General features: G+C 38.8%; 2 protein-coding genes across 2 annotated transcripts in view; one reads left to right on the plus strand and one right to left on the minus strand.

Moving 5' to 3' along the window:
• Positions 1-14,196, plus strand: part of cttnbp2 (cortactin binding protein 2) — a 59,803-nt gene extending 45,607 nt beyond the window's left edge. The window contains exons 10-25 of the mRNA XM_033968314.2: positions 889-1,143; positions 2,397-2,514; positions 2,730-3,005; positions 4,103-4,198; positions 5,021-5,100; positions 5,416-5,502; positions 6,017-6,116; positions 7,506-7,658; positions 8,180-8,346; positions 8,962-9,128; positions 9,473-9,699; positions 10,240-10,497; positions 10,896-10,947; positions 11,308-11,407; positions 11,683-11,751; positions 11,830-14,196. Coding sequence (XP_033824205.1) covers positions 889-1,143; positions 2,397-2,514; positions 2,730-3,005; positions 4,103-4,198; positions 5,021-5,100; positions 5,416-5,502; positions 6,017-6,116; positions 7,506-7,658; positions 8,180-8,346; positions 8,962-9,128; positions 9,473-9,699; positions 10,240-10,497; positions 10,896-10,947; positions 11,308-11,407; positions 11,683-11,751; positions 11,830-12,144 — 2,520 coding nt within the window. The 3' untranslated portion in view covers positions 12,145-14,196. The remainder of the gene's footprint in view (positions 1-888; positions 1,144-2,396; positions 2,515-2,729; positions 3,006-4,102; positions 4,199-5,020; positions 5,101-5,415; positions 5,503-6,016; positions 6,117-7,505; positions 7,659-8,179; positions 8,347-8,961; positions 9,129-9,472; positions 9,700-10,239; positions 10,498-10,895; positions 10,948-11,307; positions 11,408-11,682; positions 11,752-11,829) is intronic.
• Positions 14,197-17,440: 3,244 nt separating this feature from the next.
• Positions 17,441-18,729, minus strand: part of cftr (CF transmembrane conductance regulator) — a 57,644-nt gene continuing 56,355 nt past the window's right edge. The window contains exon 27 of the mRNA XM_033968096.2: positions 17,441-18,721. Within this exon, the coding sequence (XP_033823987.1) occupies positions 18,503-18,721 (219 nt within the window). The 3' untranslated portion in view covers positions 17,441-18,502. The remainder of the gene's footprint in view (positions 18,722-18,729) is intronic.

Below are 18,729 nucleotides of genomic sequence, written 5' to 3' on the forward strand. Positions count from 1 at the left end.
GTTTTTCTTGAGTTTTCAGACCATTTTTAAACTTTTTTTTGGCTGTATTAGCTAATGTGTGCATTGTGTCACCATGGTAACTGCTGAACATTCTGCCACAGGCATAGGTGCAAAGAGATACATACACCAGTGTGTACACTGATGTCTGAATGTGTGTTGAATGGGTGAGTGGTGCCTTGATGTAAAGTGTTTTGAGTGACTTGAAGGTGGAAAAGGACTATATAAAAATATGATCAATGTGTGACCATAAATATGTATTTGAAATATCAATACTGGAGTAAAATTGTATTTATCCGGATTAGTTTGGTATCAGGGGATTGATATATATCAGACCACTACTATAACTGTTGAAAATTACACTGCATTTTTTTTGTTGTACAACACTACTTTACTCAAACAGACATCAATCAATCTAATTACAACTCTGAGTCTGCTACTTATGAGGGAACACCCTTACAACATGATTAACAGCTCTTGAAAGTTTGGCTTAGTGGTGGAATGTAACTAAGTAAATTAGTAAAGTACTGTACTATTGAGCAAAATTCAGCACAAATCTGTATCAAAATCACTACATTTGAAGTTTTAATAGATCTGAAAATCTCCACAAATACTTTGACTTTTTACACTTTAAGTACATTTTCAAACAAGTTAATACTTTTCCTTAAGTTGATTTTTTCATGTGATACTTTGACTTTAATATTTTTTTCCAGTATCTGTACTTTTACTTAAGTAACAAAATTGAGTACTAGTGCCTGGACTAAACCAAATCCAAACCAGGACAAGAACAGGACCAAACCAAGTCTACATCAGAACAAAAAACAGGGTTCAAACCAGGGCACAGCTCATATACTTGTCCTGTAGTAAGACTAAATGCAGTATTGTGTTTAGGATGGCTGCAGTCCTCTCCATGCCGCTGTGCGTTCAGGAAACCTTGAGCTACTACGTTTGCTGCTGTACCACACGAATGACTCCCTTGTGACCCCTGACCCCAGCGATCTTCAGAGCTACTCCAGAGTGAACTTTGGTCACATGGCGTCCTCTCCTGTCGCCGCGGTGACACTGAACATCTCCTCTGAACTCCTGAATCAAACCAACACAGAAGGATGGACCGCTGCTCACATTGCTGCTGCTCAAGGGTTTAAGGTGAGAACTAGACCAGGACTAGACCAGGACTAGACCAGGACTAGACCAGGACTGAACCAAGCAGAACTAAAGCAGGACTAATGCAGGACTGAACCAGGCACTAAATCAGGGGACTGAAACAGGACTGAACCAGGACTGAACCAGGACTGAACCAGGACTGAACCAGGACTGAACCAGGACTGCAGCAGGGCTGTAGCAGGACTAAAACAGAACTGAACAAACCTATTTTTTCAATGTAAATTACTATTTTATTTATAACAACAACAACAACAACAACTACAACTACTACTACTACTACTACTACTACTACTATTATTATTATTATTATTATTTAGAATCATTTACATCTAGTTTAATCCTGGTTTAGTTCTTGTTTATCTCTGGGTCAGCCTTGCTTCAGTCCTGGTTTAGTCCTGGTTCAGTCCTGCTTTAGTCCTGGTTCAGTCCCAGTTTATGAAACAGATCTGATGTAATAATCCCATTGGAAGTGATCTTTACATAACATTATTGCTCAACAATCTCATTTGGACTCCTCTAAATGAAATGCACCCTTCTCTTACTCTCATCTATCTCTTCTGTCTCTCCCTCTTTTTCTCTTCATCCTTCCCATTCTATATACTCTCCCTCTCCATTCTCTCTGTCTCCCTCTCTACTAACTCTTTACCTCTGTCTTCCTCTCCTGCTTCTCCTCCTCTTTCTCTTTCGCTCTGTCTGTCTTCTCTTTCTCTCTCTCTCGCTCTCTCTTTCATTTCATTAATGGCGCTCTGTCCTTGTCCCGGGACGATAACACAAAGTCTAGACCAAGACTGGACCAGAATCCCAATGAAGGAATTACATTACAATTATGTATTCACTGACCAAATCAGTAAGTATATGATCCCTAACTACAACTACAACTACAACTACAACTACTACTACTACTGCTGCTACTACTACTACTACTGCTGCTGCTACTATGACTAGTACTACTACTACAACTACTACTGCTAATGCATATACTGTATATAGTACTACTTTTACTTTTTACATTTACTACTATTACTGTCAATACTACAATTATTCGTACATACATTGTTTGATAGTTTAGTCCCAGATTAGGTGCTAAATAAATCTTAGTCCTGGTTTAGTCCTTGGGTATGTTCAAGCTTGATTTAAATTCTGAAGATGCATATTTTGTGGCTATTGAAATTGTCTATTTCCTGGAGTGGTGTTGTTTTACATAAATTTTGACCCAGGGATGTGTCTAATTGCAGGAGTGTCTGGAGGAGCTGTGTTCTCATCCTGAACAGAACCTGAACATCAGAGACAAATGGGACCGGACCATCCACGACCTGGCCACAGACGACTGCAAAGACCTGCTCGAGAACCTGAGTAAGACCAGGACTAAACCAGGACTAAACTAGGGCTAAACCAGGACTAAATCAGGACTGGACCAGGACTAAACCTGGACTAAACAAGGATTAAACCAGGACTGAAGCTGGGCTGGACCAGGACTAAACCAAGACTAAACAAGGATTAAACCAGGATTAAACCAGGACTACACCAGGACTAAACCAGGTATAACCCTGTCTAATGCTCTGTTGCAGATTCATATCGAGTTCGTGTGGTGTTGCCTTGCTCAATGGCTCCTGATGGCTCTGCTCTGGTTGCCGGTTCTGTTCCCCCTCCAGATCATTTGGACCTCAGTTCTGTGGTGATAGACCGATCTACAAAATGGTCCCAGGTGTGGTCTGAAGTGGTCCAGATTTTCGTGGACTTTGTCAGGTCTCTGTGTGAAAGTCCAGATCTAGACCAGGATCGAAACCAGGATCAAGACAAACCTCTAGGACTCAGCCACAGGAGTATCAAGTCCATCTGCATCGGTGAGATCAGGACTAAACCAGGACTAAACCAGGACTAATCCAGGGCTAATCCAGGACTAAACCAGGGCTAAACCAGGACTAAACCAGGACTAATCCAGAACTGAACCAGGATTCAATTTGGATTAAACCAAGATAATCAAGAAATCAAGACTGAAACCAGGATTTAACCAGGACTAAACCAGGACTTGACTAGAACTAACCCAGGACTTAACCTGGAATAAACCAGGACTGAAATCAGGACAAAAAACAGGACTAAACCAGGACTACACAAGGACCAAACCAAAACCAAACCAGGACTAGATCAGGACTAAACCAGGACTAGATCAGGACTAAACCAGGACTGAACCAGGATTTAACCTGAACTAAACCAGGACTAAAACGGAACTAACAAAGTCCTAGAACAACTTAAATTATTAAATTAAAAATAGACTGTATATTATTCTACCTAATCTATTTAAAAGTATTTTATATTTTTCAGTTTGGTCCAATAGTAACAGATCTGTCATAAATAAGTAATACCTCATCTGCTGTCCTGTGTCTCTGTCCCTCTGTCTCTGGGCTCCGGGCTCACACTCTTTTCAATAATTCATAACAGACATATGTTCAGTGGAGGCAACACAGTCAATAAACAAAAAGAGGTCTGGCTAATTAACTACTTTCAGAAAGGTAGGGTATGTCTTTTAATACTAGTATTATATCAGTACCTACAATGGCTAGTACTCTCCTCACAGCAAGAAGGTTCCAAGTTTCACTCTCTCACCTTTCTGTGTGGAGTTTGCATGTTCTCCCTGTGTCTAGGTGAGTTTTCTCACACCCCGGTTTCCCCCATTATCCCAAAACAACACAACACAATATGTAAAATCCTACCCATGTATCTGCAAAATGTGTCTTTCAAAATGTATTTATTCTGTTTTTCACGTTTTTAAAATAAAAAGATAAAGATAAAAATCAGATACAGCACCTTTAACTAAATTTATAGATTGGATCCCAGCGCTTTTATATGTGAGGAGATGGAGAGACTGACCGAGCAGGCCAAAGAATATCTGTGTTGTGTGTACAGGGTCTTAACCATGTACTGTTATATCTTTGTTTTGCAGGAGACAGAGAGTGGTCTGTGAGTGAAGAGGTCTCACTCTGTCCCTGGGATCTGGTCCGAAAACCTCCAAGTCCCAATATCAGGATCCAGCTCAAAGGTAGGACTAAACCAAGACTAAACAAGGACCAAATGGGGACCCAACCAGGACTAAGCCAGGACTAAGCCAGAGCTAAACCAAGACTAAACCCATAATGACTAGCACAGAATTTTACCTGTTGTTGTTTTGACTGGTAGGCTTGTCATAGTAGATATTTTGGCAGTTTATTCTGGCACATAAACAGTTGAAAAATGATCTTGAACTGAAGCGGGTTTATTCAAACTGAGCCAACATCACAGCGCCCCCCTCGTTAACAGTAATTAGTCACATTCCCTGTGGAGATGTGGAATTGTTTGGGCAGATTTTCAGCCAACTTCTGCTAATTGGTTTTCTGTTGAAATTATTATCTTCTGGCATTGGACGGTTGTAGCCGTTACAAGTGGTTGTTTTGTTTTATGTACAAAGTGAGTATTGGAAACTAGATCTACCTGTTGAAGTAATGTGAAAGTGATTATTTATTCATGAATTCTGGTCTAAAAGTCACTCAAAACTGGGATATCACCAAAGAGTTGTGTTTTTTAGTAATAAATATATTTTGACCTTCAAATTCTTTACAATATTTAATTTAAAATTTATAATACAGACGTTGGCAATACGAAAACAGGAGTAAATTAGGTTTATACAAGTAGTAGTAGTAGTAGTTGGACTATATCAAGACTAAACCTGGATTAAACCTGGACTGAACTTGGACTGAACATGGGCTATACCTGGACTAAACCAGGACTAAGACTAAACAAAGTTCAGTTTGCTAGGACTACATTTAGGACCAAACCAGCACTAAATCAGGGTGCAGACTACTCAAGTATTCTTTTGTTCTTTTAGGTCTGTCTGAATCATGTCTGGATGAGGTCGCTCTCTTCTCTCTAATCCCTCTGTCGACTCTCAACAACTACGTACGACTGGTATGTACAAATGTAGTAGTAGTATATTAAAGTAATATTTAATCATCATCAAATCATAGGACTTAATGAGTACACGACAAGTTGGTTTTAAACTCTTTAATTAATCAGATTTTATATAAAAGAGAAATAGTGATTTGTACTTTGAGTAGTACTTTTCATGCATATTTTATACCTTTACGTAAGTACAAATTTGGCAGCTGTATTTAAAATGTTTAGTACAAATTTTCAGTACTCTTTTCACTACTGGTAGTACTAGCAGCAGCAGTAGTAGAAATAGTATTAGTATCTAATATATTTATTTTGTGTATATCACAGGTGGAACAGTACGGAAACCTGATGCTTCATGGAGTTGAAGGCAGCCTCCAGGAAAACATTGCTGCTGTGGTCGCTCACTGCATCAAGGTAAAAGGTTCTACCTCAAGACCTGGTTTATTCCTTGTTTAGTCCTGGTTTAGTTCTGCTTTAGTTCTGGTTTAGTCCTGGTGTAGTCCTGGTTTAGTCCTGGTTTAGACCTCGTTTAGTCCTGGTTTAGTCCTGGTTTAGACCTCGTTTAGTCCTGGTTTAGACCTCATTTAGTACTGGTTTAGTCCTGGTTTAGACCTCATTTAGTCCTGGTTTAGTCCTGGTTTAGACCTCGTTTAGTCCTGGTTTAGACCTCATTTAGTCCTGGTTTAGTCCTGGTTTAGTCCTGGTTTAGACCTCGTTTAGTCCTGGTTTAGTCCTGGCCTAGACCTGTTTTTCTCATATTTTTATGCTAATATTTGGTTTCACTGTAGTTGCATCACACTCTGACAGATGCAGCAGGCTCCATTCATATTCAAATACTACAATTCCCATGATTCTCCACTGTGTCTCCTGTGCTTTCTTTGTGAATATTTGAAGTTTCAAATCCATTTCCTCTTATGTTTATTTGCAGAAAAAACAGGAAGCGCTGGGTTTTCGTTGTGAGGTTTTCAAAGTTCAGGTGGACTCCAGTCTGACCAGAGAACAGCTCCTGGACTCCTTCATCCAGGCTGGTATGACATCAACATCATTTATATTAGGGCCACGAATCAACAAAATCTTTCACCTGCTTCTCCCGACTCCATAAGATATTTTAAAGTGGGGACATTATGCAAAGTTTACTTTTTAGAGCTTTCTTACCATGTTATAATGTTGTTCCCTCATCAGAAACATGCCTGAAGAGGTTTTATATGCCATCCATGCATGTTTGAGTAATCTAGCGATATGTCCCAGGCCCTATTCAATCTTTGCTTAAGAGTAGTAGTAGTAGTAGTTAGTTGTACAAACCTGTAGAAGACTATGTCACCCATGCTCACAGTGTTTAAAAAAAATATATATATATATACAAAAGTAGGATACAAAACAATACATTGTAACTTCACAAACCTGATGTGTTGTGCAGTAGTTTCATTAGCGCTGATTGTAATGTAACAGCACTATGAAGGGGGAGTGACTTAGCACAGAGAGCAAAGGGAGGGGTGATCTAAATATTATGTGTTAGGGTTAATCCCCCATAGAAGTAATACCGCATATTTATTATTAAGAGACAGTGCCCTCTGCTGCTCAGTCAGAGGACACAGGCTGAGGAGGACTGAAAATCGTGTACTGGATGTGTACAAACATGCTCACGCTCAGTGGTTTAGAGCGGTGTTTTCCAACCAAGGATATGGGACTCTTGGGGGCATTCGATTTCTGAATAAAAAATGAAATGAAATTGAATGGTATTTATATCCTTGGGAATGTTTTTTTTTATAGGAAGAAACAGACATAGATATCATTAAAACAAGACAGTATTATATGGAAATAGACTTACAGGACGGAGGTAGGCACAAGTTATTGGCCAAGTTCTCATCAGTCTACCCCAGGGCAGCTGTGGCAATAAAATTTGATTGCTTACTAGTACATTTAAGTCAGTGTTAACTTAACTTGCCATTATGTTATTTTATTTTGAAGGGTATTTTTAACTGTGGTCTCTCACTATATTCGAATGCAGACACAGGTCCACTCTTGGTAGTCTTGGTTTGGTTCAGGTTTGGTCTTAGTCCTGGTTTAGTCCTGGTTTATTTCTTGGGTATTCCTTCTGGTTTGATTGTTTTTGTTCTTGTGAAGTTCTGCTTTACACTTGGTTTGATTCTAATTTAGTCCTGGTCCTTACTTTAGTCCTTATCTAATCCTGGTTTAGTTGTTTTAGTTGATCTTGTGCAGTGCTGGTTATGAATGTTGGACCTACTAGTGAAATATGTGTTTATTTCTAATTTAGCCTTTGTTTAGTTCTGCTTTACTCTTGGCTTGGTCCTACTAGTCTAGTTCTGCTTCTGGTTCTAATTTAGTCTCGTTCTAGTCATGGTCTAGTCCTATTTCAGGATTTTAACCTGATGTGTCTGATGATGTGATATTTGCAGGTCTTCTGGCTCCTGCAGGCTCAGAGGGATGTGCTCGTGTTGTAGTGACAGTGGAGCACCTAGAGAGGGCGCTATCTCTCTGTGCTCTGATGGGAGACATCTGCCACAATCTGGACCATAGAGGACCCCAGCACACAGTCCAGACCAGCTCAGGTAAATGTACCTGTTAAGAAATAAGCTAACAAACATGCTAATAATCTATGAGAGGTTGTAAAGGCACTCTACCGGATTTTTACTGCCTTATATTATTCACCACAATTAGTTTATAAGCGCTTTTCATAACTCTCAGAGACCAGAGTGAAGTGAACCTAACAACAAATAGCATGCTAGCAAGCACGCCATGATTATTGGACAATAAAACACTTTATAATCAGATGCAGACAGTACACTCAAGAGCGGCTTATACAATATGTGTGTACTGAGGAAATACATGGGGAGAAAACAGTGAGTATTTCTTAACTGACACAAAAATCCCAAAATATAAACCTTTGAAAATTGTTAGAGTGACTCTATTTAACATTACAGTGTTACATGTGTTTGTAATTTATAAATATGCTAGCGAATACTAATACTAAAGTGCAAAATAGTTTAACAAATACCTGAGTAATGCAGAATATAGATCCTTGGACCATAAACTGTAAATCTTAATCACTTTCTCCATCTTTCCTTCTCAGGCCCTCATTGGTTGGTGGAGGGAGGTTACATCATCACCACACTGTCTAAGCCCCGCCTCCAAGGCTCAGAGCTCCGCCTCCAGCAGCACCTACGTTGGGTCTCCCTCCGATGGGACCAAGAGCCAGTGTCAGGACTCCTGCACCGGACCCTGAAAGCAAGACTACAGGTGAAGAACTAGGACTGAACTAGGACTAAACCAGGACTAAAGCAGGACTGAACTAGGACTGAACTAGGACTAAACCAGGACTAAAGCAGGACTGAACTAGGACTGAACTAGGACTAAACCAGGACTAAAGCAGGACTGAACTAGGACTGAACTAGGACTAAACCAGGACTAAAGCAGGACTGAACTAGGACTGAACTAGGACTGAACTAGGACTAAACCAGGACTAAAGCAGGACTGAACTAGGACTGAACTAGGACTAAACCAGGACTAAAGCAGGACTGAACCAGGGTTTAATTTAATCAAACCTTAACCAGAACTTAACCAGAACTTAGCTAGGACTGAACCAGGACTGAACCAGGAATAAACTAGGATTGAAGCAGGGCTAAAGAAGGACTAAACCAGGCTGGAACAAGGGCTAAACCAAGACTAAACCAGGGCGCAATAAGGACAAAACTAGGATTAAACCAGAACTAAACCAGGCCTGAAGTAGGACTAATTCAGGACTAAAACAGGACCCATCTCAGACTGAACCAGTGTTAAACCAGGACTTAACCAGGAGAAAAAACAAAAAGTATTTTTCTTTTCACTGATTTTGTTTTGGTTTCCTGTATTAAGGCTGCAGCAGGGTCACATGACAGCTCCCTTCAGCGCTCGGCCTTGTGGGTAGCACGGTTCTGGCAGCGGCTGAACTCATGTTTGTGTCGTCTGGGGACTACGGAGGCTCTAATTGGACCAGAGCTGTTTATGACCTGCCCCCTGTCCAGCGCAGAGGATGCCGTCAGGTACAGTTGTGCACAGAGGAGCTCATTGGTCAGCCATCTGAACAAAATCACATTAACAACGTTTAGTGCTTCACTCATTGAGTCTACAGAAATCCATCATGTTTTTCATCCCCGTTATTTATAAAAAAATGTCTTTTTGTTCCCTTTGTTTAAGAAGAATCTATGTTTGTTTTAGAAAAAAAATGTCTTGCTTGCCAGGCAATCTATATGTTTTAAATCAGCTTTCTTGATAAAATACAGTGCGGAGTGTTGCTGTTTAGGACAGTTACTGCAGTGAGAATGAAGGACTTCTGGTAGATGTCCCTGTAACTCTAACGTCCTGTATCGTGTGTGTGTCTGTGCAGGTTTCTCTGTGCTCTGTGGAACTCTGTGGTGGTCCCTCGAATTGAACAGGCCATAGTCTCCAGAGTCTCCCCAAGACGCACCCCTCTCTCCCCCCTCAGCCCCTCCTCCTCCTCCACTACAGACCCCACTGCGAGCCAGACTCCGGGTCAGAGGGCGCTGGTGAAGGCCGCTCTGAGCATCGTCCTGAACAGAGCCGTGCTGCAGGACTGTCCCCTCTCCAGATCAGGTGAGGGACACACTATCATCTCAGTGTAGTATCAAAGCCTGATCTTGTCTGAACCTAAGCAGGGCTGGGCCTGGTTAGTACCTCTGGGGATAGCAGGAGCCACAGTGGGGCGCCAGTGTCAAAACTGTTGTTGTGTCCTTAGGCAAGACACTTTACCACATGGCCTGGTATGAATGTGTTGTGTGAGTGTTGGTGATGGTCAGAGATCGATGGTGCAGATTAGCAACCTATCTTCTGTCAGTCTGTCCTAGGGCAGCTGTGGCTACATTAGTAATTTACCACAAGCGAGTGTGATGTGAATGAATAATACACACAATTTTAAAGTGACTGAGTGTCTGTAAAAGTGCTGTATAAGACTAATAAATTATTATTATTATTATTAGATACTGCTGATTGTGCCAGAGTACACATGCGGCAGCTTGTCTCCGTACAAGCCTATTTCAAAAATCAAAAACATTGGATGACAAATTGATTAAAATACAGTATTTTCTTGTGTTAATTTGTATTTTTGTTGTCTCAAAAATCCCCTCTTTTCCTCAGAGATGGAAAAGTTCCTCCCAGACTTCACTGGCAGCTCATTCCCTCTGTCGGCTCTGAGTCCAGTCCCCAGACCCGGACCAAGACCTGAATCTGGATCAGAATCTGGATCAGGATCTGGACCAGGATCTAAACCCGGGTCTATGCCTGCGAGGCTCTGGAGGAGGAGGGAACACAGGCTGAGACGCTCCAACACATCCCCCAGGAAGAGAGCTGTTTCTGGGTCAGGTCTCAGCGGAGCAGGGGGGTCCTTCAGGGAGGGTACGGAACACAATCAAAGACACAACTATACATTTAGTATTTTAATATTTAAATAGAATAATTGAAAGAAAATTAATCTGTAATTTTATTTTAGCTAGTTTTTTTTAAAATATAATAAGACTTTAGAGAATTTAACTTCCACTAATGCAACTCTAATTAGGCAGGAAAGTAAAATGCTATTATTAATTTAAGGAGCACAATGTAACTGTAATGTTCTGGTGTGTGATCTGTACCTGCTCGTCTCCACGGAGATGTTATCACTTTGCCTTGAATGTTTGACAGTTTAGCATTAAACTTATTTATCTCCATGGAAACAAGCAAGCGAACCAAAAAGTAGTGCACCTTTAACCAATACCATAATGAATAAATTTTAATATAATGTTGTTTTGTGTGTTTAGCCTCTCAGTCCACCTCTGACGTCCGCTTCCTGTCTGGTGAACAGCTCCACAGGTTTGTTCCAAAAATAAATACATAATTAATAAATAAATAATAAAATAAATAATTCTTGTGAAGGCACCAGATCTGATTTGATCTGACTGCAACATGTTAAAATATTCACTAGAGGGCGCTGTCCCACTTCAGGCAGTTCACCTTTGGTCCAGTAGGAACATAGCAGAGAAAATCAATATATACCTTGAATATGGGGAACAACCTGATCTAGTATTAAACTGTGTTATCACATGAGAAATACACAAGACTAACTTTGATTCCACTGGTGATATATTAATTGAAAAGTAAAATAAATTATAGTAAAACAATTGTGACTTAAAATTAAATATAAACATGTGTATTTTGAACTTTTGTTTGCAGAGATGGAGTGGGGCTATGTGTGTTTTCAGATGAAGAGACAGATCTGATCAGAGAACTACAGACAATGTGCTCCAGCAAATCTGAGCCAGACATCAGCAAGGTACCACATGTCAGCAAATACACTATGAGAGAAAACAAAAATAATAATAATCTTTTATGATTTGATTAGCCACTTGTGTGACATTAGTTTTAAAAGATGATGGGGCTTCTCTCCACTGATGTGAGGTTTTCCTTTGGGGAATAGTGCAGCGCCCTCTAGGGGCTTTATGCACTAAACCGATATGATACAAATACTTGGCAGATACTCTTCTTCCTACGACTACTACTGCTAGTGATACTTCTTCTTAAACAATCAATACAAATTTTTTCCCCCAGATCTCTCAAACCAAAGAAATGTTTCCTAATGAAAGTTCGAGACAGCAGCAACAGCAGCCAAGAAACAAGGTAAAAGTAAAAAAAAAACTGTCTCTAGCTCAGTGTTAAGATATGAGTATAATTTATAATATTGTGATCTCTTTTCAGCCTCCTCCTGTTTCTCCATCCATCCCTCGTTCCAACTCGCGCTTGCCTCTTTCATCCACTAGAGTCTCCCACCATCACCATCACTCTACACACCCCAGTTATACAAATACTACTACTACTACTACTACTACTACTACTACTACTACTACTACTACTGCTACTACTACTGCTACTACTACTACAACTCCAGATGACAACCAACATTTTATCAACAACAACCACCTTCAAAACCAGAGCCGGCGCAGCAGCGGAGACGACGTGTGGATCCTGCATGAGAACTACATTACCCACAATCCCTCGCTCCTGCCTCGTTAGCGCCCCGCCCCCCAGCTGTAAAGACTCGTAGGACTCTTCGGACTTAATCGTGATTTGTTGTGGTGACTTCGTACTGAATTGTGGGACCATAGTTTTATTAAGATGATTTTAAAAACAGGCTTGGATATTTAGGATTAACATTGTCAAATTGAAAGTATTTAAAGATTTAAAGCTGCACTGTGTAACTTTTCTGATGGAGTGGTTCTGTCACTGCTTCCATGGAGATGTTACTATGTTATTGCCTGAAATGTTCCGCAGTATGGCATTGAACTTATCCATATTACATTTATTCTATTCAAGGTGTTTTAAAAATACCTTGAAAAATATGCATCCTTACTGAGAGTGGGGTCGCTTGTCCACAGACCTAACCTGTAACTTGGCCATTCCAGGCAAAGCAGTAACATCTCCATGGAGACCAGCACCTGAAAAGTTACATAGTGAGACTTTAAAATGTGAAATAAGAAGAAGTATTTTGTGAAGGTGAACACATTTGAATAGTATTATAAACAGGTGATGTTTCAGAAAGCAGAATAAAACTTATGAGAATTACAAAGACAACACAGTGGCATAGTGGGTTAAGCATTCGCCCACCAATGAGAGGGTCGGTGATTCAAATCCTTCTCAAAATGCATGCTGTTATTGTGTTGCTGGGCAAGACACTTCACCCCATCGCTATTGTCAACTCCGGTCACAGTAATGTTGCATCACTTTGAATAATACTTTAATTTATTCTGGTCAAGATAAATGCTCCTCACACACAGACCCTTTAAAGAGGGGGTATTATGTAAAATAGATTTTTTTTTTTTGCTTTTTACCATGTTGTAACGTCATCAAAAACCTGCCTGAAGAGTTTTTAGATGTCATCCATGCATGTTTGAATAATCTAGTGATCTCTCCTAGGTCGTATTTGAACCCTTCTTACAGTTAGTTCAGTTAGATTCTGTCCAATGCTCCGCCCACAAGACTACGTCACCCAGCTCTCACATGACAATTCTCCATAAATACACAAAAACATGATGCAAAACTGCACCCTACAACTTCACAAACCTGATGTGATGTGCAGTAGTTTCATTAGAGGGATGCACGCTGATTGTGTTGTGATGTTATGTGTTAGCAGCTAATACTCCATGAAAGTAAAATGCCCGCTCTTTAATACCCCATAGAAGTAAAGTACCCCCTCTTTAAGCTCTGCAGCCTAAACTGTGCGAATATTTTATGACTATAGATATTTAATTACATTGAAAATTCTAACTGGACTCCAAACCCAGTATTATTTCAGTCTGCTTTCTGAAACTTGCCTCTACAAATCTGTGCTGGCTTCACTAACTAAATATAATTAATATTTAAATTAAAATCTGTATTAATTGTATTATTGAGCTGTTTTAGGCAAACGTGGAAGATTTTTGCTGTTTTATCCGAGCCGTATTTTTTCTTTTTTTTTCTTTTTGAATTCAGTATTTTTTGTGTTTTACAATTTTAAGTTTAAAAGCTGTCGAAATAATCAGGGTTTAACCAAATCTATATTGTACATAAGAGTTGGTAGCGAGGTAGATTTCTGTATGTGGCTTGTACAGTGAAAATTACACTTCAAATTCTGAAAAATGTTGAAAAAAAATCTAAAATTGTGAAATTGTAATTGTACATAATGTTTGTAGAAATGTTAATTTGTTTTTATGGGAGTTTTCCACTTGTTTCAATGTGGCAATAAGTCCAAAATGAACCAGAGAGAGAAGAGGAACGATAGAATTATTTTAAAGAAAATTTAAATACTGTAGCGTTTTGGTGTAAGAAAACACGCCGGAGTTCTTCTGGTTGTCTATTTTCTGAACACAAGGGCTACTGGAGACCGTAACCCACAACAAAACAAGAGTCAAACAACGACAGTCAGAACTCACCAGAACCAGTCTCCAAAACAGACCAGTGACTGACCAATCAAACCACACATCAACCTGTTGCCATAGCAACCACGAGTCCCAAAGTACAAAAGTACAAAAGTACAAAAGCATTTACATGAACAACACACAAACAGATACAAGAACAACAAAAACTCTGCCCCTGCAGCCAGGTGTTTGTATCAGAAACATCTGTCTGTGATCAGGGCAGTCCTGTGTGATGTCACATAGTACTTGAAATCACAGAGGCCACTGAAGGCAGACAGTTTTGGAACACAAAGCTGCTCATTACTACTAGTAACTATTAGTAATTAATCATTAGTTACTACTAATACTAAAACTGTACAAAAAAGGACTATGGACAGTAGATAATCTTAGAGAGACAGTTTAGTTGAAAAAAGTTTAGTTCCACTTTAAGATGTTTTTTGTGAGACAGTTTAAACACAGAGTAGCCAAATACTGTCCTCAAGTAAGAATTAAAAGTATTTGGGAAAACTGCTCAAAACTGCTCAAATTAGGTTAATTGTAAGAGTAACTGCTTGTAACGTCTGATTTATAATTTAATGTTCAAATCATTTCATATTGTCAGCACATATTAGACTTATTCAGAGTGGGATGAAGAACCACAACTTTTATGCAAGTTAGAGTACTGTTACACTGTACAATATAGTATTCAAGTAGGAGTAAAGTAAAGTATTCAGTTTAAATAATGCTAAAAACAATAACTGTGAGCCAGTGTCAAAACACACTCTTGTAGATAAGGCATACTGAGAGAAGTATTTATGGGTTTCATGTTTCTGTTTACAGTACTTATAGTACAGTACTTCTTGCCCATTCAGAAGATATGATATTATGTTTTCAGTTGTTAATTGCTATGGCAACAGTGCTAGATTTTCATTACTTTGAAACCCATGGATGTGCAAGACTTTAAAAACAGAGGAGGACCACCTAGTGACATCACCAGGTGAAACAGAGTGTGTTAAGCTCTTTAGTAAGAAACAGACACTGCTGTATTATTTAAACCTGAGTGAATGAAACAAAACATAGCTCCAAAGTTGTTTTTACAATTTTAAAGGCTCAAAAGGTCAATACAGCAGAAGACAGTGTGTTTATATATTGTTGAGTTTTAGCCTTACCGAGCGACATGCCTTCAGGTTCCTTTGGCTGTGGCTTGTTCATACTGCCGCTGTGTCCTTGGGCAAGACACTTCAACAAAAATTCCCCTTACAGGTCCTACGCAGATTATGCAAAATTGACTCTTATGAGCTTTAAGCCAAGTTATAATGTTGTTATGTCATCAAAACCACACCTGGAGTTGTGTTTTGTTTCATTCACACGTTTGAGTAACACTTTATTATTAATCTGTTACATCTTCAAAGCTCAAAATGAATGCTCTATTCCAATTTGTGATGTCATGAAGCTGTAGTTTTCAACAACAGCTGCTTTTTACCTTTAGTTCAGTAGAGTTTGGTAATTCCAGGACTGAAATGATCCAAATGATTCTAGTGAAACAAAAGACAAAGTTTAAATCTGTCAACTGGACAAATTGTTGTAGGAGTGAAGACGTTTTCTTACAACAGTTTGTCCAGTTGACAGATTTAAGCTTCGTCTTTTGCTGTGGATCAGACCTGGACGACTGAGGGATTATACAGATGATTCTAGTGAAGGTATGTGGAGTTTAAAACACAGTGGAGCACTTCCTGTATTAACACATGACATCACAAGGTGGAACTGATTGTTTTCAGTTTTCAATTTGAGAGCACTCTCAAACTTAAACATGTGAATGAAACAAAACACAACTCCAGGTCTGTTTGTGATGAGGAAACAACATTAGAACACAGATCACAAAAGAGTGTAATATGGGTCGTTTAAGCATTCATGTAGTTTTATTCTCTGCTCCCTTCTCCTCTCTCTGGTTCCAGCGATGTCTTGTTTAATGTAAGCCATATTTGAGACCCTCATGTTACTGGTTCAGTCACTGTTTGAGAGTTTTAAGATGATTTGAATGTTTTTTTGCTCACTGTTCCTCACTGTGCGATGTTGTGTTAATTTAAGGTTTCTTTGTTTATATATAAATATAATTATAACCTATACATATGTACAGAGAGATTTAGTCCATATGATTTTAGCTGTTTGAAGTTTAACTCTTTGTCTTTAAGCACATTAAACTGGCACTGACAAAATCCAACAAGGACTCCAGATTGGTTATCTTGTTTTAAGCTGTTTTTACATTTTATTCTCTTATCTATGGGTTTCAGAATAATGAAAAATTATAATATATAATATAATATTATAATCAGTATTAGTTCAGTGGAGATCAGTATTAGTTCAGTAGAGATTGGTAATTCCAGGACTGAAATGATCCATATGATTCTAGTGAAGGTGTGTGGAGTTTAAAAACACAGTGGAGCACTTCCTGTATTAACACATGACATCACAAGGTGGAGTGTTTTCAGTTTGAGAGAACTCTGCTTACACAACACATCAGAACGGACGTCCCAAATGTCTTCTAAGCGTAAGTGTACCAAACACCTTTAATATTAAGTGTACCAAACACAATAAACATACCAAATGCGGGCGAAATATATGCCACTTTAGAATCTTATTTTTTTATAAATGCATCTGGAATGTGTACAAATATTACTCTAAATATGTTATACAACCGATCAATTTTTGCTCCTTGACTCTACCTTCTCCCACTCACATAAATTTTGTAAAAAAAAAAAAAAGAAGAGAGACAGAGAAAGAGAGGAACTGTACAAAAGATGGTGATCTTGAATTTCATAAATTTATTTTTGATTCGTCCTCAGAAACGAGGTGAACATTTAGCTTAAATGTGGCTTTTACTGATTACAATGGATGTAATGTTCCATATATTTATGCTATAATTTGTTGTTGTGGTTCTCTAATCTAGATACAGGATGAGCTCCAAACGAGACTCTTCTTTGCACTGTGATTGTAGTAGTACCCCTTTTTCAAACATTAAGTGCCCTTTTTAGATATTTGATTAGCTACATAGATAGCAATTTCAAGTGCCGATTTATGTGACACACATGCAAAAAAGTACGAAATGGGCCAAATAATTTTATACAGCACTATATATCTTAAAATCCTTTCAACTGACATGTTTTTGTGGTTGAATAATAGCAAAACTTTCTGAAGATATTGTGAAAAAATAATTTCACTTTTACTTATTTAAACTGACAGAGAAGATGATGAACTTTGTGTCAGTTTTTGTTTAATGTGGATTGTCCCAGTAATAACAGAGATATGAACTATAAACCACACATCTGCATCTGACAGTTTAACAGCAAATTAAACCAGAGAATTCTCACCCGTCTCTTGTTCAGTTTAAACTATGAATTATTAAAAAATCCCAGTAAAAACACAACATGTATTATTTTGTCAAAATCTTGTTTTTATTGTAAATATATTTGATTGAATAATAACATTACACTGATGGGCGTCGCATCAGTTTCCTATGAGTCATTTACACTGTAAAAAAATCTCTTTGTCCCGGTTCAGACAACAGTACCTTTCAACTCTGCACAGTACAAACATTCCCTTCTGCTCCAAAAAAAAAAAAAAAAAAGACACTATTCAAAATGTTTCCAGTCCATAATTTAGCTTAAACAGAACTCAGTCATATTTTTGACTTAAATTTGAACTTAACAAATAACAAAAAGCTGCACAAAATATTGTAAAATAATGAGGTGAGAGTGACTAACTGAAATACTATTGGCTAATGCTAGCTAGCTTGTGTAATTTCATGTGAGAGGGACTTTTTTAACAGCACAAATCAACTCACCTGCTGTAGACCCAACTAAGTCAACTCTTTCTAGTCGGATTGTGTTAAAATAAAGCTCATATTAAAGTCTAACTTGAGTAAAAGCTCCAGACAGAGCAGTGCCTACAGTTAGCCTCGCTCGCACAGGGAATGTTGATGACATCAGCTGCAAGGTATGAATGTTTAAGTTGGTTACGTAAAAAATGGAAAACAAACATGTGTGAACCAGAATATACAAGAGAATTGACTGTTTTCTGCTTAAGCTTTGACATGTTTAAAGTTAAGACACTGTGTGAGTAGGTTTAGTATTTGTATTTGTCTGGTCTGTGGAGCTGCGAGGAGCTCAGACTAAAGTGCATCAAATAGAAAAATAAAACTGAGCCCTTTGGTTTGAGAGAGTGAAGTTGACAACAAAACATCAACAAAAACAACATTTAAAATGAAAATATATTAGTCCAGTTTTAGAGAAAAGCTAAATATCTACATTGGTTTAGTGCTGATTTTGACACGTGCATATGGTACTAAGTCCTTGTTTAGTCCTAGTTTAGAGCTGGTTTAGAGCTGGTTTAGACCTGGTTTAGACCTGGTTTAGACCTGGTTTAGACCTGTTTGGAGGAGGATTTTGTTATTTAGTATTTCATTTTTAGCTCTAATTTTGGTCTGGCCTCTGGTCTGGTCTTTAGAGTCTTGTATCGTGCACGTCGTCTTCGCTCTCCTCTGGCAGACTGGAGATCTTGATTGGGCCCTGGTTTGGTGCCCTCTTGCTGGAGTTGAGGCGGTGCAGGTTTGGGAACAGTTTCAGTCGGTCTTGGGGACTCATGGCTTGTTTGAGTTGACTGGTTTCGTTCAGGAGTTTCTGGATGGAGTCGTATGTTTTCAAGGAGCTGCCTTCGATCATCTGGGAGA

The sequence above is a fragment of the Periophthalmus magnuspinnatus genome, chromosome 6 (assembly GCF_009829125.3).
Source record: "Periophthalmus magnuspinnatus isolate fPerMag1 chromosome 6, fPerMag1.2.pri, whole genome shotgun sequence".
Taxonomy (NCBI): Eukaryota; Metazoa; Chordata; class Actinopteri; order Gobiiformes; family Gobiidae; genus Periophthalmus; species Periophthalmus magnuspinnatus.